Source organism: Alligator mississippiensis, chromosome 1 (assembly GCF_030867095.1).
Source record: "Alligator mississippiensis isolate rAllMis1 chromosome 1, rAllMis1, whole genome shotgun sequence".
Classification (NCBI taxonomy): domain Eukaryota; kingdom Metazoa; phylum Chordata; order Crocodylia; family Alligatoridae; genus Alligator; species Alligator mississippiensis.
The window spans coordinates 167,885,169-167,906,222 of record NC_081824.1 but is presented as its reverse complement, the minus strand read 5'-3'; the positions used below and the strand labels follow the sequence as shown (position 1 = coordinate 167,906,222).

The window sequence follows — 21,054 nt, the reverse complement described above, 5'->3', positions numbered from 1 at the left end:
TATGAAGAAACATCATGAACTTGAAAATAATTAAAATATATATATAATAAAAGGTATAAAAGAAAGCAACTTTTCCCTTAGTTATATTGCTAAAAATCTCTCTATGAATTTTTCTTTCAAATGAGGTTTGATCATTTCAGTTTCACTCCTTGTTTTCACATGCTTATTATTAGGCAGGGTCGGTGAAATTCACATTCATGCCGAGTATATGCATAAGACTTTCCAGTGAAGAACCACTTGACATCTTAGAGCAGTGGGGGCCAACCTTTCTGACAGACATGCCAAAAATTAGCCCCACTTGCTCCCAAAGTGCCACTCCAGTCCCCTTCCCCTGCCTGATCTGCTGTTCTGTTTTCTGCCCCCTGACCCATCAGCCTGTCCTACCCCTTCCTACCTTATAAGACACAAAGGGACTGCCTGTGCCACTTGTAGCATGCATGCCACACACTGACCACCTCTGCTCTACAGAGAAACTATTTTACTGGGATGTAAGTTACACCTCGGCCTTTCATGGATCTTACGCCCATGGATAAATTGCACCACTTATACAAAACTGAAAACCAATGAGTAATTCATAGATTCATAGATGTTAGGGTCGGAAGGGACCTCAATAGATCATTGAGTCCGACCCCCTGCATAAGCAGGAAAGAGTGCTGGGTCTAGATGACCCCAGCTAGATGCTCATCTAACCTCCTCTTGAAGACCCCCAGCGTAGGGGAGAGCACCACCTCCCTTGGGAGCCCGTTCCAGACCCTGGCCACTCGAACTGTGAAGAAGTTCTTCCTAATGTCCAATCTAAATCTGCTCTCTGCTAGCTTGTGGCCATTATTTCTTGTAACCTCCAGGGGCGCCTTGGTGAATAAATACTCACCAATTCCCTTCTGTGCCCCCGTGATGAACTTATAGGCGGCCACAAGGTCGCCTCTCAACCTTCTCTTGCGGAGGCTGAAAAGATCCAGTTTCTCTAGTCTCTCCTCGTAGGGCTTGGTTTGTAGGCCCCTAACCATACGAGTGGCCCTTCTCTGGACTCTCTCCAGGTTATCCGCATCCCTCTTGAATTGCGGCGCCCAGAATTGCACGCAGTACTCCAACTGTGGTCTGACCAGCGCCCGATAGAGGGGAAGTATCACCTCCTTGGATCTATTCGTCATGCATCTGCTGATGCACGATAAAGTGCCATTGGCTTTTCTGATGGCTTCATCACACTGCAGACTCATGTTCATCATGGAGTCCACTAGGACTCCAAGATCCCTTTCCACTTCCGTGCCACCCATCAGGTCATTCCCTAGGCTGTAGGTGTGCTGGACATTTTTCCTCCCTAGGTGCAGCACTTTGCATTTCTCCTTGTTGAACTGCATTCTGTTGTTTTCTGCCCACTTGTCCAACCTGTCCAGATCTGCTTGCAGCTGTTCCCTGCCCTCCGGCGTGTCCACATCTCCCCATAGCTTTGTGTCATCTGCAAACTTGGACAGAGTACATTTCACTCCCTCGTCCAAGTCACTGATGACTTGGACGAGGAGAATGGAGAAGAAGAAAGTACTTTAGAAAGCACGTTACACATTTGGCATTGTCACTGGATCTACTGTAACAGAGTGGCAAAGTGAATAAAAAAGCAATTATAATAGGTAAAAAAATTAATATGTGTCTGGCACAAGATGCCAGAACACTTTTTAAGTTCACCCAATTCTCTCCAAATGGAGACAAGCTGTTTGTCTGACTTTCTGCTTCTTTTTAATAGGCCTCTTTTGGCACACAACTCTTTTTATGTCTTTAGACTTTTCCCTGCACTATTATTTAAAATATACGCCTGACAGTTTGGGCTATTTATGTATCAGCATTAACCAAACTATGTGGAACCATTTCCTCAGTTATCATAGCTTTACAGTATCTGTTGAATGGTCTGGGATTACATCTATAACATGGAGCAATAAAAGCAAATTTAGGCACTTTATTACAAAGCAAATGGAAGCAAGACAAGTAAAAGAAAAAAATTCGCTTGAGGAACCTGCCTCTGATTGATGAAACCTCTTATGCCTACACTGAGGGTGTGTACAGAAGTTATATTTTTTGTGCGACGAGACCCCCAAAAGCCCTCTAGAGCCGTAACATAAACCTTCATAGCTGCAGAGTGCTTTTAAAATGGCCAATCACATGGACATTTAACCCTTGTCTGATGTAGGGCAAAGCACTTAAGGGTTAATTTCAGGGTGATAATTAATTTTGGGCAAGGATTAATTTTGGGAAACTCAGCCTTCATCCAATGCAGCTTTGCAGGGCTTGGCTGGTGCTTGTGCAGGAGAGCACTGGCCCAGCCCTGTCCCCGGGGCTTTCACAGAGAGGAGACAAGAAACCTCTTTCTCATCCCTGCACAGTTGTGGGGAGGATGTGGGAGGGTGGGTGTGGAAGGAGCCCTCCTCACTACACAGACCTGGCTCAGCTCCTCCCCAAGACTCCAGCAAGGGTAGTTGGGGGTGGATGCTCATTGGGGAGGGGACTCTACCCTTCCTTACCTGCTCTGGATGTGGCAGCCTTGGTTGCCGTCAAGACACTCATGCAGGGGGTAAGAGAAAGGAGCCCTCCCTTGCCACACATGCCCCCCCACCCCAAACTACCCCTGCTGGGGTCTTGGGAAGAGCTTGGCCAGGCCTCTCCAGTGGGGGGTGCCCCCTTGCCCTCCATATGAATGTCTTGACAGCAGCAGAGGCTGCCACACCCAGAACTGGGGCCCGGGCAGAATCCCCCCATCAAGCACCTCCCCCCAGCTACCTCTGCAGTGGTCACGGGGAGTTCTGGGCCAGGCCCACAAAGCAGGAGGGTATTGTCCCCCATGTTCCCCCCAGCTGTTGCTGACCATTGCCAGCTGCTTCGGGGTGGGGGGAAGGGGGGGGAAGAGAGGCAGTCCTGAGAGGCTGCTGGAACATCCCCACCTGTTGGCCTGTCCTGGTGCAGTACTCCCCACCCATAAGGCAAAGGTCTGTTGGGTTCAATAGCATTCTAACTCATGGTACTGTGTGTAAAGTGCCATAGTTAGAGCCTCCCCAACAGTGCCTGAACTTCTGTATACACCCTGATTTTTAAAAGAAACTTAACTGCAATTGATTTTTTTTATCTACTACTGAATCTCTTCCCATATGAAATATATACTTAAAAAATGTATTGGCTTCCTTACAAGTCATATTCACATTTTAACCAAAGTCTTCTATAGTGCTTTTATGGGACCACTATTGCATTAATAAAAATAAATGTTAACCATTAATCTAAGCAATGACAGAAATTCTTGACCAGTACATGTCTGGAAGCATTTCTTTTTATCTGTAATTTAGTAGTAACAATCCTTCACATCAGCTATTATTTTCTCTCCTAATAGCCCTCTGTTTTAAAACAGTGATGATCAATTTTCTGGCCCTGCAGACTGGATAAGTGAAATGGGGCTAGTCTGCAGGCCGAACCCCATGAGCCAGATCCAGCATGGGGCCAGCATGCTGGTTGGTTCTTGGGTGCACTGGATCCAGACACAGAGTGACCCTGCATGCCAAATGCACCCCTGAGCACTACATCTGGCCATGGAATCACCCTATTCTGCCAGCATGATCTGGCTGTGACATCCAGCTCATGGGGATCCTCACGGATCTGGAAATTGATGAAGGAGCCCTATGAACCAGATGACATAGCCCTGTGGGCTGGATTCAGTCCTTGGGCCAGAGGTTGAGTACCAGTGTTTTAAAAGATATAACCCAAATCCTTACCTTATTTCCAACTTAAAAGATGGCAAAATTAGAGCAACATGCTTATGTTTTCCTTCCTTGGGGCTTCTGGTTTTACATAATGGAGGAAAACTTTAAAACTCTCCAAATAACATATCCTAATCTACAAAGTAACTATGATGAAGTATAATTGTTCATGCAGTATTACTTTTCAATAATATAGGCATATAAATATTAAAGCCAAAGTCAGTAATCTTCATTATGTAAAGAATACAGGTTGTTTATATGGTATGACAGGTTATAGAAATATCTGATCATTACTGCAGTAGTTGTAAGTATGTACAGGTTTTTGTGGTCTGTGCTGATATCATTAACCTCAAAGTGATCAGCATGTCTCTGAGATAGTGAGGTTATGAGAGCCATGAGCATGAGATATCAGGATATCACATCAACAGACAATCTTTCACTTTTCCTGAATACCCTATCAGTATAGGGTAGAAGAAAAAAGGACCTTCTCTAGGGAACAGAATTTAAAGGAAACTGGTTTAAAATTTACAAAGGAAGCACTTTTTTACACAGTGGGAACATCTCCTCGAGATGCTAGAGGCAGAGTAGATTAATTCTACTGTGCATTAGCGTATCATGGTGAAAGCACTGCTAATGCGCTCTACTAAGCATTAGCATCATAGAATCGTAGAAGTAGGGTCGGAAGGGACCTTGTAGATCTTCAAGTCCAACCCCCTGCCTGGGCAGGAGGGAAACTGGCCTCAAGTGACCCCAGCCAGGTAGGCATCGAGCCGCTTCTTAAATACCCCCAGGGTAGGACCCAGCACCACTTCCCTTGGAAGTTGGTTCCAGATCCTAGCCGCCCTAACTGTGAAGTAGTTCTTACGGATGTCTAATATAAACCTACTCTCCAACAACTTGTGGCCATTATTCTTTGTCATCCCGGGGGGCGCTAGGGGAAACAAGGTCTCCCCCAAACCCTTCTGGTCCCCCCTAGTGAGTTTATAGATGGTCACAAGGTCCCCCCCCTCAGCTTTCTCTTGTGAAGGCTGAACAGGTTCAGGTCCCGTAGCCTCTCATTGTAGGGTCTGCCCTGCTGTCCCCGGATCATGCAGGTGGCCCTCCTCTGGACCCTCTCAATGTTGTCCACATCCCTCTTGAAGTGGGGTGACCAGAACTGGACACAGTACTCCAGCTGTGGCCTGACCAGTGTCGCGTACAGGGGGAGGATCACCTCCTTGGCCCTACTTGAGATGCACCTGTGGATACACGATAGGGTCCGGTTAGCCCTGCTGACCGTGACCTCGCATTGTCAGCCCATGTTCATCTTGGAGTTAATGATGACTCCAAGATCCCTTTCTGCCTCCGTGCTCTCAAGAAGCGAGTTTCCCATTTATAAGTGTGTTGCCAGTTACTACTGCCCAAGTGCAGCACCCTGCACTTGTCCATATTGAAACGCATCCTGTTTTTGTTAGCCCACCCTTGCAACCTATCCAGGTCTTTCTTCAGTCTTTCCCTCCCTACTAGCATGCCCACCTCACCCCACATTTTGGTATCATCAGAAAATTTGAACAGGTTGCTTTTCACCCCGTTGTCCAAATTGCTGATAAAGAAATTGAACAGTGCAGGCCCAAGGACCGAGCCCTGGGGAACTCCGCTGCCCACTTCCCCCCAGGTCGAATATGACCCATCCACCACCACCCTCTGAGTACAACCCTTCAGCCAATTAGCAATCCATCGGATCATGTAGGCATCGATGCCACAGTCGCCTAGTTTTTTAATGAGGATGGGGTGGGAGACAGTGTCAAAGGCCTTGCTGAAGTCCATAAAAACTACATCCATGGCGACACCTGCATCCAATGCTTTTGTGACCTGATCATAAAAGGCAATCAGGTTGGTCTGACATGACCTGCCCCTAATGAAACCGTGCTGGTTGCCCCTGAGCATCATCCCCGATAACAGACCATCACAGATGTGCTCCTTGATGATCTTCTCAAAGAGTTTCCCTAGGAATGAAGTAAGACTGACAGGCCTATAGTTGCCCGGGTCCTCCCTCCTCCCTTTCTTAAAGATGGGGACCACATTGGCTATCTTCCAATCATCTGGCACCTGGCCTGAACACCACGAGTGTTCGTAAAGCCGTGCCAAGGGCCCAGCAATAACCCCTGCTAGCTCCCTCAAGATCCTGGGGTGGAGAGCATCTGGACCTGCTGACTTGAACACGTCCAGCCCCTCCAGAAGCACTCTAACCCACGTAAAAGATGTCCACTGGCACTACTGCACAGTAGCACTGATTACAGTGCATTAAGTTTAGTACCTGTTATTACAGGTACTTGTCACAACCCAAGGGTGTGATTTTGTGTGTGCGCGCTTCAGCACTGCTAAATTATTTCCCGCCACGAGGAGCTTTCTTTGCAGGGTGCATTTCTCAGTTGCGAAGAGAAAGCCCCGGTGCAAAGGAGTTCCCGCCACCCACATGCAAATTTGTGTCCCACTATTGGCCAGTTCTAAATTATTCCCACGTGGCAGATAGCGATTGGCTTGCTAGCCGTATAAGAGGCTTGAGCGGTTTCCGCCCAAGTTGGAGGACTCCACAACCATCTGGAGGAGGAGGACTTCACGTCTCGTGAAGAACTCTAAGCGCTGCGGAGCCTAACGGATCCAGCGTGTACCTTAAGAAGGCTATAGGGGTCTGATCAACCTCTGGCCTCTCCCTGTTGCCGAATGATCCCTCGATGAACCCCTTCCCTGCACACAAGTTCCACGGAGCCTAGCAAACTTCGTGTGAGTGTATCCAGAGCTCTTCTCCGAGTTGTTTTCTTCGGTTGACATGACGGGCTCGCGGTTTTAGAGCCTTCAGCCAGATTGGGGTAGAGTTCGCGACATTATAACCCTTGTCCGCTCTTCTTTCCTATCTGTAACTGCAACTCAAGCAAGTTTTCCTGCCTGCACCACGACCATCTATGGTGTAAGTAAAATAATCTTTAATCAACCGCTACGCGTCCGTGCCTAATTCTAGTCTGCCGGCCTGCACTCCCCGACCCGCGTGCCAGGGCTGCTGGCTGCAGCCCACCGCGCACCCCTGAGGGCCTCAGACTGCTCCCGACCCGCACAGTACTAAACTTATTGCATCATAATTCTAGTGCATTAATGCAAGCGTAGACATGCCCTGTAGGTAATTAACTTGCAGCACATTGCCCGAGGAGTTTGTAGAGGTAGACAATATTACCAGGTTAAAAAAAGGATTAGAAAAATTCATGAAGATCAGGTCCACTGATAGCTATTAAATAGAACAGTCAGAGATGTATTCCCTCACAACCCTAAAGTAATCACAGCTGATGCCAAGGAGGGCATGATAGGGGACAGATTACACTAGCCATGCCTTTACCTTCCACGTTTACTTATTTACCACATGAACATTTCCCCCAAAAAATAGACTTTCAAAATTGAAGTATGGGACTTAAGTGGGGGGGAGCTGATTTTCTTCACCAGAATATAAACAAAGTGAGGTAGAAGCATGAAGACACAGTGTTGCAAAATGTCTGCCAGCCTCTCTCTCAACAAACAAGCAGAAGGGGTGGCGTCCAGTGTGAAGGCCTTCACAGTCAGCGGCTGAGAAAAGCTAACTGCCATTTTGCAATATGGCCTCTCCATGAAAAAGCCAGCCCTAGGCCACGACTTTGGAAAAACCTTTTCTTCTATATTCTGCCACCCAAAAAAGGTGCATGTCTTATTTGAGGGGCATGTACTATGTGAGAAAACATGGTAAACTCTCCCTTTAAAGCATCTACTACTTGCCACTGCCAAAGACAGAATACTCAGCTAGGTGGACCATTGGTCTGTTGCAGTACAGCAATTCTTAAGCATAAAGTTGAAAAATACATATTAAACTTTAGTTTGTTCATTACGAACAATAAAAGTGCATCCAAAATGCCACAATTCAATTGTTAATTTCAAGCTCCCATCAGACAACTTACCCTTGTGTACAAAAATGCATTTTTTACTGCTATCATTATAATGACTGCACTTAGCCTAGGCCTAAAATGTCTTTCCTACTTTTTACCTGTAATAGATATCTATTATTAGGAATAAGCATGAGTTTAAGCAGGGCATGATAATTAGGTAGAGTAGGTGCTTCTTGCTAACTTATAAAAAAAACTGTTTAAAAACCCCTAAAAACATATATTCCTTGGCCTAACTATGCTGTTCCATGACTGCACGTTATAAATGGCAAATGGTGAAAATACGCAGCAAGTAAACATTATCAGAACAGGTCTTTTCAGTCAGCAGCACAAATAAAATACAGCAAAAGCAAAATGAAAAACGAGATCTGTCAAAGTTCAGATTACCTATAGTTTGAACATTAGGAATATGTCTTGATCAGGACAGGTCTAACTTAATATCAGATACCTGATGAGCAATAGAACAGTATCAACCTATTAAAACAGCATGTGCTTTAAACACCTGCCTGATTTGGTTAAGATGTCCCTAAAAGTTAGAGACTGCTAAGGGGACTGGAACTACAGGTGCAGTGGTTTGGTTCTGTCTTAAACTTAAAAAACAGTTAAAATTCATAGGATATTCATAGTTGTAACTGAAGTTAACTAGATTCTTAAAAATACTGTTCAGATCATTCTTCTTATTTTCTTAGAATAAGTGAGAGATTTTTGTTTCAAGTAAAAACTATAACAGAATTACGTAAAGCAGAAAAAGTATTGTGGTACTTACAGGTATGTATGTACGTATGTAGGTAGGTGGGTAGGTATGTAGACTTATGAACTCACTTGTCCATATGCATTTATAAACATAATGCTCCTCTTTTTTTCCACTGAATATTATCATGTACAGCTTTTGCTGAGTATTTTTAACAAGTCTGTTACATGCTGAATCAAAAACTATGTGACCTGAGGCCAGGAAGAAGGGTACGTTACATGTTTTAACAAGTTGATTTCCTTTCTCTTTCTCTCTCTCTCTCTCTCTCCCCCTGAGTTTTCAAATATTTGTGAAGAGATCAGATTGTAGAACTCTTTACACAGCAAATACCTAGGTTACTGCCCATCCTCAATGTTTCATCCATTCTGTCAAAAATTAGGTCAAATAAGGAAAAATATCTTTCATGGCAGTCGGTCAAAGCACATAAAAATAAGCTTGTTTAACCATGGCAATTGCCAGGAATTAATAAAACTCCACATCATAAGAAATGCTAATTAAAAAGTATTTAATTTAGCATTCGCTCATAAAATCCTTTTAAAAATGCTTAAAAATAGCCACACGTGACAATTAAATTTGTGTTACAATCCTCTTTTACAACACTTTTTCTTTTCCTGAAGAAAAAGTAAGTTATATTAAACAGTGTACCCTCAGTGAATATGCCTAGATTTCCAGCCTGACAGTCCAGTAACAGATTCTTTAAGTGACTGCTCTATATTTTATATCTTCTGTCTGGATGAAAGAAGAATTTGGAACAGATTATTTTCTACAGGGACTAAAATTAAATGCACTTTAAAAACCATGGCATTGGCCAGCATTAGCACGGCTTGATATTATGCTTCTACTACCTATGGTTCTTTGAGTGTACTTTAGCAAAATAATTTCTAAAAAAAAAAGTTGCTTAGTTAAAAAATATTATCTAAACAGTAGCAAGAAAATGGTTTTGTGGAATGAGTTTAAAATACATATGCTATACCTGTCTGTACATATCCACATCTCTCAGTTTACAGAAATATGATACTTGTTCAATAGTTACTACCATCTTCATACAATTTAGTGCAGTTAAAATATGTAAATCCATTTTCTCATCAGTAATGAGTTGCTTCAAAATAAATTAACAGTTTTAGATTACAGACTAGAATACTGTAAATACTTCTATTCAATAAGTGAAAAAAAATCTGACATTAATGGTAAAATAACTGTTTCTGACAGAGAAATTACCATATGTCTGAATTTTAACTCAATTCCTAAAATTTCAATCTCCTGTTAAGATACTTGATACATAAAAATCTGCTTCATTTACAGCACTAACAGGGCAAGAGTTGTAAACTGGCCTCTTATTTCTGCAGTTGAAATGCAGACTACAGCAATTCTCAGATGGTGTTTTTCAGGATCATTTCACTAAGTCAAACTAAATTTCATATTCATTTAGTGTGTTTTAGATAAATAAAAGAAACAAACTTATCTTGGAATCTGGACATTCTTTCTGTATTTCTCAAGGCAAGCTTTGTGCGATGATTTTTTTTCACCAAAAGCTATTATACAGTCCAGTATACTGCAATCCTGCAGCAAAAACTTCAGATTATAATTGGAGCTATATTTTTCTTTAAGGCATCAGAGGAATTGCCAAGAACATTTCAGAGGGATACCAAAAGCTTGTTTGACACACAGTTGTTGCTACTTGTGCACAGCTTTTCCAAACAAAAAGTAACAGAAACACAACTGGTATTCATAACTAAAAATCTTCCTGTTAGTTCAGAGAGGACAACTAAGGACAAATTTAAGGATACTTACCTACTCGGAAGTTAGTGGCTGTCAGAGTGTCAGCAGCGTGACCATTTTCACTAATGAGGGTGGTGGTATTTCCCTTCTCACAGTTGTTCTGACAATTGCCCTTGGTACAAGTCACTTTACAGATGCTGGGTGTAAAGACCACCTTGATGCGCCCAGTGTGATTCCCCACTGCAAGTGTAGGCAAAGAAAAAAAGAAAAATAAACAGAACATGTTGGTATCCATTGATTTCCTTCAGATGTTAAAAAGAAGAAAAAAAAGCAACAGGTCTACAGAAGGAGGGCAGCCTGCAGCGCTCTCTCTCATCGATCTCCAGTGGTGTCTCTGAAACAGGAGTAGGAAGCCTAGCAAACAGAACTCCGGGATACACTCCAAAACCACATTTAAAGTCAAGTCACTGGAGTGGGATTAGTAATCACAATGCTGCACTTTATTCACAGTCAGACAAAGAGCAATACCAAGGGCATGACAGCTTAAATAGCCAACCCTGACAGACAGATGTAATGTAAAGAGGCTGGCTGTGCACCTAGGGGTGAATAAACTCTTGTGTCCTCCTGCATACTTTTCCTGTTTCTGCACTTATTAAGTCACTATTTGTAGCTCGACCCCTGGAAATGTTTTAGGCATGCGGCATGTCTGAAAACATCTGTCTCAAATCTCCTGGCACCCCAGCCTGAAGTGATCAAACCCTGTGACGCAGCTGCCTGGACCCATTTTTTCATAGTTTCTTGGCACTATTACTGCACATTGATTTACATATTATAGATTAATTTTTGCTGTCAACTATTTACTACTTAAAGGTTAAATCAGGGAAAAGGGCTAATAAAAATCAATAGAGTAAAATACTACTACACTTGAGTTCTTATAGGCAACAAGGAAAACAGGCATTTTTTTTTCTTTTGTTTAGTGTATAACTTCTATTTTATTATTTTACAACAGCAACTGGGCATTCACTAATTTTAAATTAAACTGCTCAGGCCAAGTTCATACTTTATGTAAATAATATAAGTGGATTTTACACCATAATTGCTTTTGGTCCCTCATCTGGATTTGAAGCCAAACGTTTCATTAAAAATTCAAAGTTATCAAAAGAAACAAGAAACATTTATCCTAGTTTGAAATAATTTAATCTGTATTTTTATGGTTTGTATTGTTTACTATTGTGTACTTGTAAATATATTACTTTTATTTCTAAGCATATTAGCACTTGTAAGTATGCTGGGATGCATCTATGAACACTTGTCATGCATACTTTTGTCACCAACTTGTCATGCAAAAACAATACTGATTCCTCAAAATGGAACATCTCATGTTTATACTTCCACAGTAGCAAAAGAAATAAAAATTACTAAAAAGTTGTCCAACTTAGTTTATGAGACATACTGTGAGTAAACATTTTTTGGGTAAAGCTTAGAAAAATGAAGAAAACCTTTCCACTTCAAAAGAATATACATGTATATTATTTCTGGCTCCTCACAGAATAAATGAAAACAATTGTGCCAACTGTTTTGTCTGAAGTCAGGGACATCAATCTATTTTGCTGGCAGCTGTTCCCACCATACCCTAAAAAACAGTAAAAAAAGTAGAGCCCATACATCTACATGAAGGATATCATCAACAACATAATACTATTTATTTAAATTCATTTAAAACACACTTTTGATTGTTGAAAGCCAAACTATTTCATGTAAGAACTGTTGATATACCTTCCCAACAAACAGAAATGGAAAGGCTTGTGAACTTGTGACTGCCAAAAGAAAGATTTAAGTGTTCTAAAGACAGCTTCACAAAAAAATAACATAGTGTTTTTATATTTTCTTTGGATAGATTCTTAAAGAAAAAAATAAAACTTTTCCTAGAAAAGCCCCAAACATCTTCTATTTAATATTTTAAGACACTTTTGCTACATCTTTCCTTTAGGAAGTGATTTAATTAAAAAAAACATGGATAGTTGAGTCACAAAAGTTGGTTCTGCCCACACTATAAAAATAGCTATATGGGGGGGGACCCAGGCCGGTTTTCCAAATTAGTTAATTTGCAGTTGACCTTTGCCAGTGTAGGTGGATTAAATCATCTTTTAATTGTATTCCTGAATTTTTGTGCAATGTTGCAAAGTCCTGAGCTGTAGCATAATTTAGGAACATGGCTAAACTTCAGTTTGAGTAACAAAACACAAATTGTTACTGTGCAGGTTAGGAATTTAGGTGAAATCATCTGTTATAGAAAACTTTTTGGAGGCAATCTTAGTTTTGCATCCAAAGTCGACTTTCCCCTCACTTTTTTTGACTGTGGTTGTTAATTTCTAGTTTGCTGCCTCCCCCTCCTTTTTTTAAGGATGCAAGTTTAGGAAACAAATTCAGGAATTCGGGGGTCCAACAATGGATGTAAGAATTTTGGATAATGTATTTAGAGATGGCCATTGAGGGGAGAAGGGAATTCAGACAGTCAAGCAGTCCTTACTCCTTGGGATTGAATCTTACTTCCCATGTACATCCTCAGGTTAAGACACCATAATCATGAGCATGATTTACCAGCCTAAATTGAACAGAAGAGACTACAAACCTTTCTTTTGAATGAAGTATTTGGCAGAAACACTGCAAGGTAAGCAACCAAGACTTCAAGTCCTCTTTCCTTCCTCCGTGGGTTTTACTCAAGAGTATGTATCTTGTTCCTATCTAAGAAATTGTGTCCTCCAATACTTCATTTTTACTGGATTTAGCAGAGTTGACATTTAATCATGATTTCAAGCTTGACCTCATCATCCAGTGTTATTATACACTGGGAGGCAACATAATTTAAAGGTACACAAACTACATTTCATTTACAGCTTTAACATGAGATGTTGTGTTTTTGATTCTCTTGTACTATGGTAAAGAACAGAGCTGGACTTTATATATTTAAACTAATTTATGATAAAGATTGATAATGAGACCAGCACCATACTCTAGCTCACGTTCTTTTTCTATAGACAGAAGTAATCCCCTCCTAACCCACTTGCTACATGAAAGCTGCTTTTGCTTTAGATACGTTTATGGTGACAAAACAGTGACATAAGGATGGAACAGGATAAATAAATGACCCTAATGAGGAAGAGCAGAAGGCTCCTGGACCAGAAGATATTCAGATAAAATCATCAAAAAGCTATTAACAAAATCAACCGGTAGAACTAGAGCAGACTAAAAAGTATTGGTCTACTAGAAATAGTAATGGAAGGTGTAAGTGACATCTATTACATTTTCATTGCTCAGGTTGAGGGCTAGATCCATGTTTTCCATTTTGTGAAGCCTGGTCTTAGATATATTTATGGATCCTCTAGCCCAGGTAGACTGCTAGAAGGTTGTGTTAATTGATTACACATGGATGCTGTCTTAAATTTTAACAGACCAAATTCAAAATAAGGGCTTATGGGTATATCAAAGAGTAGAGTTGAGTTTGTAACTGGCATCCTACACATGTGAATTCCAATCTAGGGCCTTACATCTAACAAAGAAGGTTGTTGCCTACAGAAGTTCATGCGCTTTGAACCAACTAGTCTCCAAGGGGTTTTATACATGTGTTCTTGGAGTGGCAGGGAGGGAGGAGGGAAGCCCTTTAATCAGAGCGGCTCCAAGAGCTGCTTTAATTAAAGCACCCAGAGTGTCCTGTGTACCAGTGTCACTGTGCTGAAAAATGGCAGTGGGGGGGCTTTAACTAAAGCTCATTGAACAATACATGAGATGCTGGTGTCTTCTGAAGCATGGTAATTAAGTCTACTCCAACACACTGTGATTACTTCCTCCAGTGGTGCTGCAGTCATCTAACCTGGAAATCTTCAAAAGAAGACTGGACAGTCACCTCGCTTTTCCTGCCTACTGTGGGGGGACTGTATCCAATGATCTACAAGGTTCCTTCCAGCCCCTAACAATCTATGAGTATCTGGGGTATGGCACCACTATTTTGATGGAAGTTGAAGGATGTTTCACTATTAATAACTATGGTAGCAGGATTTGGCTCCTGTTAAAAGGAATCCTGTACTGTTCTGTCCCATATGTTAAACGGGATGAAGACTGAGGAGAAAATTAAGTCACTGCACAGAAAAAGTTTCTCTTAGTATTGCTTTACTGCAAGCTGGTATGATATTCATATATTTATGTTTAATAAATCATCTACAGTGTGTATATGTATATGTACACATATACATAAAGACACAGGACAGAAAATGAAAGAACTCTCCATTGACTACCTTTATCATATGTTAGTATTAAATTTGGTATATCCAAGTGTAATTTAGAGTGTGTTCCTTGTAAATAACCACAGGAGAGCATACAGTATGATGGGGATGGCAGAAGCAACTTCAAAAGGATTAAAAGGGAAAGTATCTCTGTCAAACAGTAGATAACCTCAAGAATGCAAATCTATCTTTGTTCTCTTCTCTTAAAAAGTACTCCCACACCTAGGCTGACTAGCATTTATGGTAGAAAGATAGTCAACTTTTAAAAACTCTTTTGTAGTTGTTGATTTGTTAAAACTGCTGACAAAAGAAAGCAACGGCGAAGGAGCAAAATGACAGATATGACTTATTTCCTAAACCAGGTCTTTTCCAGCTATTTTATTAATCCACCTGGTTTAACTCTTTCTAACAGATTTGTTTATTAAGCCAAAAGGAAAGCTGGAATCATATAAAAACTTATCATAGTAGTAAAATATATTTTAAGTGAATTTACTTTGGTTTAATAATGAGTCTTGAAATAATATACTTGGAAATTAATTCTCAAAACTACTGAGACAGGAATAGCAAGAAAATATCCTGGTTTCCCCAGGTATCAGAACAATGTAAAGGCTAGCTTTAAAAAATCCCAGAAGATTTTGCCCAGTTCATGTCAGTCAGGGTGTGGAAGATCAGTTTACAGTTGGAGCTAAGGAATTTCAATTAAAAACTGGTTCAGTTGATGCACAAATGAGAAACAAAGAATTTATTATCAGATTCATACATAACTGAAAGCAAGAGCTTGCTGAATCTGACAGCATGCTAGGTGAAGGTACATTTTTGGGATTCAGTCTGCCCTTACTCTGAACTATTCACAACCTAGGTCTAAACTCTGTAGAGTTAAGTTTATTTCCACTGCTGTGCAATTCCAGTCTCCAGGACAATAGAGGGCAAGACATCTTCCCCCTATTCCTTTTAGAATGCCATGCAACCAAGAAGTAGATACGACACAACCTTTCCACTTCTCTGAGCTTGAGGACTAAAAAATATGTCTGGCCTTTGTACATTTTGAACATGAAATGCTGCACTCACACCTTACCTGTCTAAATACCTGGCAGAACTTGACTCTTAATATCTCTACTGAAAGCCATGAATTCAGACCAGACTAGAAACACCATGGAATCCCAAAGATACTGTACCACTGCACACTACCTGTGTTTATATAGTTCTGATTTAGGATGTGTTTCTGCAAGAAAGATAAAATGTTTTCAGGTACACAGTTTGACTGCATTTGCACAAGTCACATTCAATGCTGTTTCCACTAGCTCAGGAGAAATGGTTCCAGAAAGCTGAGAGGTGTGGGGAGAAATTAGACATACCACTGAAATTATAGAAACATAGAATCATAGTGCTGGAAGGAACCTCAAGGGTCATTTAGTCCAGTCCCCCTGCACAGATGTAGGAGTCACTGCTCCTAAATCATTCCAGGCAGATGTCTATGCAGCCTCTTCTTGAAAACCTCCAGTGAAGAATATTCTACACCTCCCTTATGCAGCTTATTTCATTGCTTTACTATTCTTCCACTTAGAAAGTTTTCCCTGAAACTTGACCTAAATCTGCTTTACTTCAGTTTAAACCCATTGCCTCATGTCCTGTCCTCTGTAGGAAGGGAGAAAAATATTCTTTCATCCTCTTTATGGCAGCCTTCCAAATATTTGAAAGCTGTTATCATGTCCCCCTAGACATCAAATTAGGCATACGACCCCACACATTTATTTTGTACAAGATATTTACTATTTTAAAAGTGCCCACTGACCTTCTGCTGTGTTTAAAACATTCATGGGCATAGGTCATATACAACCAAAATATGAACAAGAGATATGAATTTAAATAAAAAATTCCAAAGTTATTGCAGCCAAAATTTGACAATTACAGTTTTGCCACCTAATTCTTCTACTATTTTCCGTATAGTTTATTAAGAAGTATCCTCTTAACTCTTTTTGGCATATTTCTGTAATCGTACTGATACTTGCTTCATAAAGTCCTACTAATTGAAGGTTCTGTAGCTTATTACTCCCATCCTTCATTTTATTGCTGCCATTATTACCTGTACTCCCATATTTCTTTGTTCACAGTCACTACTAGAGTTGGAGTGCCGTTGTAGTTGTGATGATCCAGGAAGCATCTGAGGCAAGGATTTTTTGTGATATGTTTTATTGGACCAATTGGCCAGCTGGGGAGCTCTTGGACAAGCTTTAAGGCACCAAGTGCCTTTCCTCAGGGAACCTAACAGTCATAAAAAAAATCCTTGACCTTCACAGTAATTATCACATTGACTCAGGCAACGTCTTCATAACACTTCTTCCACCTCTAGCCACAAGCTCTGCTGCTTTAATTAAACTGTACTTTCCTTTCTCCCCTCTCTCACAAATTTTCTTCTCATACCCACATCTCTCTATAAGTAAGCTACAGAGCAGACCTAGTGCTGATACCAGGCAGGAAACAAGCTCTCACCAGGGAATCCCACTCCCTGCTGACATAACAACTTTCTTAATAAGGCTTGTCTGTCCCACTAACAGTCATGAATCCACGAGAATGAGAATGGGGCTGAGCACACATCACCCACCTGTGTCTGCAAGCATGCTCCAGACCTGGAAGTTCACCAGTTAGGCTGGTTTGGGCTCATCCCCAATGACCATTCTCACGCCTGCTGGAGCTTGAGGGTTTGAGTGGGACAAACTTGAAGCATCCATACTAGTGAACTTCCAGGTTTACATTTTTTGTTTGCCTTCCTTTTTGTGTCCCTGCAAGACAGATAGGAGAGAGCAGCTGGAGAGCTGAGATGGAGACTCAGGTAGGGAGACAAAGTGAGCTGGAAAGAGGGACTCAAGCTAAAGCTGATATAAACAGAGTTAGGGTTTCATGACGCCTATTTTCATGATTTTGACTTACTATCCCAGGTTCCCAATTGTAGGTAAGGGAGAAGAGAGAGCAGCATACAAGAAATAACTTGTATTGACTTTGCTATTAAGAAATCATGCATAGCCACATGTCTGGTCTGTAAAATAAATACACAAAAAAGAAACCTGAACTACTGCACTTCTGTTCTCTCAGTTAATGCTGACTTAAAATTAACAGTAAGTGTACTACATATCTTTGTTAAAATAATTCACCATAGCAAAAATTATACAATTCAAGCACGTTTTTTTTAATTAACGCAGCCAGATTCTGACAACTATCTGCATTTCATAGTATCAGAGGTTTGATCATGTCCTGCTGTCCCACACAAGGATGGGCACCACTTGTGTCTCAAAACAGGGCTCCTGCACATGCAGGCACAAGTGCTGCAATAGTTTTGCAAGAAACTCGTGATGGTATACACCCCTACAGCAGAGGCCTTTTCCGGATAAAACATTCCCTTTCTCTGAGGCCGACACAGCTTTTTAGCCTGAGTCAGAAGAGTGTACAGTAATTGTAATCAATTTCATTCTTCGGTGTAAGTATGTAACACATGAATCATATGAGGGTTTAAAAACTGGGGTCTCTGTCAACAAGCTTTATGAATCATCTTTTTTCTTCCTTGTATATTTTACTCCTTTAAACATTCTCCACGTAAGAACCTCAGACAGAGACATCTTATTTTGGACTAAAGCCGTTTTTCCGTGTTTAAAACAATGTAAAAACATGCCTAATAGTCAGCAATGAGCAATACTGTTATTGTTTCCTGGCAACCAGCTTCGGGGTATTCCAGAAAAAAAAATTAATGGCCCAAGTAAGTGAATAGTGTTTTAACAGTGAAAAAATGATGTGGCTCAAGGTGGTTTCAATTTTGCTTTGACTTGTCTAATTTGTTTAAAAAATGCCTTGAGTTATACCAAAAAGCCCAGGTCTCTAAAGAAATGTAGGCGTCCCAGGTTCAGGAACACGGTGCCTTTCTAGCAATGCCTTTGAACCCAGGGCTTTGGCCTGCCCAACACAGCTGCTCATCCCAGGCTGCTACCGCCCCAGCTAAGTAGGCAGGCAAGACACAGGTGGTCAGAACCTATCAGAACCATGAAGACCTAACTGCCTGCCTGTACCCTGCCGCTTGAGTGGCTAGCCAGGGTCAGCTGACTCTTCCCTTTCTTATAAAAATCCCTGACCCATAAGAGGAAGTATCTGGGCAACTGAGATCAATCCCGGCTCAGGTCACTTTGCCCTTGGCTTGTGTCTCTACTAGCACTCTGTCTGATCCCTTGGCTATTCACCCAGCTCATCCTGACTCAGTGGGCACGTCGACACGTGCGCATTTACTGCGCGGTAACCAAAATTACTGCACAGTACAGGCCCACATCTACATGAGCACACCCATACTGCACAGTAAATATGGCGACCTACATCAATTTGAGTGTAAATTTGAGCATCATGCAGGTATCAAATTTACACCCGATTATTTACTGCGCAGTACGCACATGTAGACGCCTTACTGCGCAGTAACACTGTGTGTGTGGACTGACTTGGGACTAATTTTAGTCTCAAGTCAGCCCACACACAGCGTTAATGCACTTTAATGCCTGTATGTGTAGACACTGGCCTATGTCCGCCAGCCTATTTCCACTTAACTTTAAGCCAGCATAAATGCACATGTAGACATGCCCAGTGCTATGCTTGACCCTTTGGCTTTCTAATCCAACTCCTGACTTGATTTCTTGGATACCCAACCTGGCTCACCTTCTGGTTCCATGCTTTGCCTGACCCTCCTGCTTTCTGACTCAGCTTCTTAGACTGACCTCCTGGCTTCCTGACCCTACCTGTGCATGGATTCCACTCACTCCTTCTGACCCAGGTTGACACCTTGTTCTCCAAATTGCCCCCAACCTGGCCATCCATAACCCAGTGTGGCAGCATCTAACTTTGAGCACCTGGTTTTCACAGCAGAATCCAAAGCCTTAAGTAAGGTGCCAAGGCTTCTTATGCATTGGGAAAGTCAGTCACCTCAGTATAGGATGCACAAAAACCAGTACACTGAGCAAGCAACCGCATCAGCGACTTGGACGAGGGAGTGAAATGTACTCTGTCCAAGTTTGCAGATGACACAAAGCTATGGGGAGAAGTGGACATGCCGGAGGGCAGGGAACAGCTGCAAGTAGACCTGGACAGGTTGGACAAGTGGGCAGAAAACAACAGAATGCAGTTCAACAAGGAGAAATGCAAAGTGCTGCACCTAGGGAGGAAAAATGTCCAGCACACCTACAGCTTAGGGAATGACCTGCTGGGTGGCACGGAAGTGGAAAGGGACCTTGGAGTCCTAGTGGACTCTAAGATGAACATGAGTCGGCAGTGTGACGAAGCCATCAGAAAAGCCAATGGCACTTTATCGTGCATCAGCAGATGCATGACGAATAGATCCAAGGAGGTGATACTCCCCCTCTATCGGGCGCTGGTCAGACCGCAGTTGGAGTACTGCGTGCAATTCTGGGCGCCGCACTTCAGGAGGGATGCGGATAACCTGGAGAGAGTCCAGAGAAGGGCCACTCTTATGGTTAAGGGCTTGCAGACCAAGCCCTATGAGGAGAGACTAGAGAACTTGGACCTATTCAGCCTCCGCAAGAGAAGGTTGAGAGGCGACCTTGTGGCTGCCTATAAGTTCATCACAGGGGCACAGAAGGGAATTGGTGAGGTTTTATTCACCAAGGCGCCCCCAGGGGTTACAAGAAATAATGGCCACAAGCTAGCAGAGAGCAGATTTAAACTGGACATAAGGAAGAACTTCTTCACAGTTAGAGTGGCCAGGGTCTGGAACGGGCTCCCAAGGGAGGTGGTGCTCTCCCCTACCCTGGGGGTCTTCAAGAGGAGGTTAGATAGGCATCTAGCTGGGGTCATCTAGACCCAGCACTTTTTCCTGCCTATGCAGGGGGTCGGACTCAACGATCTATTGAGGTCCCTTCCAACCCTAACATCTATGAATCTATGAAAAGCCAGCAAATTGAATGGGAAACCAGCAATCAAGAAACAAGCCACTGCACGTAAGGGCACTTTGAAACCCTAGGGCTTCAATACCAGGGTGTCTATAGCCTGCTCTTTGAACTTAATAATTCTGTGCAAAGTAGAATGGCTTTGAGAGGAGGGGTTGAGAAACATCCTCTCTTCCCACCCCAAAACAGTCTATGATGTTATAATTAGGGCATTTTCTTAGAAGGTGGATCTCTGAATCCCCTCAGGCAGAGGAGAGAACTGAATGTGGGTCTCATATTCTAGGTGAGTGTTCTAACCACTGAACTCTTACAGGAAACAAAGAGGGCACCACCATTACCATCTCCTCTTTCAGCCACGTTTTGAAGGAATACAGTCAGTCACCTACTGCATCCTGTGCAGAATCCAATGCAGTAGGCATGCTCAAAAAACACCCACTGCAGAGGCTGACAACCTACAGCCCACAGAGCCATTAGATTCATACCACCGACGCGGGGCTTTAGTGGCATTCAGCAGTGGGGGGCTTTGCCTGTGGGCACTCTCCATGGGTCACCATTGGAACAAGCAGCAGCTGCAGGTGGTTTCCCCATACTTCTGTGGAGAGAAGTGGTGACATTGGTTGAAGCTGGGTTCTAGTGCCCACCTTCTCCGCCACCCACCTATGAGCCAGGGTGGATCTTCTAGCCTGCAGCCAGAAGAGGTTG

At 42.2% G+C, this 21,054-nt stretch overlaps 1 protein-coding gene across 6 annotated transcripts in view; it reads right to left on the bottom strand.

The window, feature by feature from the left end:
* The window catches only part of LTBP1 (latent transforming growth factor beta binding protein 1), a 363,058-nt gene that overhangs the window by 228,838 nt on the left and 113,166 nt on the right, over positions 1-21,054 (bottom strand). For 5 of the 6 annotated variants that reach the window (XM_014600068.3, XM_014600069.3, XM_019500580.2 and 2 more), the window contains exon 5: positions 10,215-10,382. In XM_014600068.3, coding sequence (XP_014455554.2) covers positions 10,215-10,382 — 168 coding nt within the window. Of the gene's footprint in view, positions 1-10,214; positions 10,569-21,054 lie in introns of those variants that run through there. The other variant, XM_059716528.1, reaches the window with a different exon arrangement.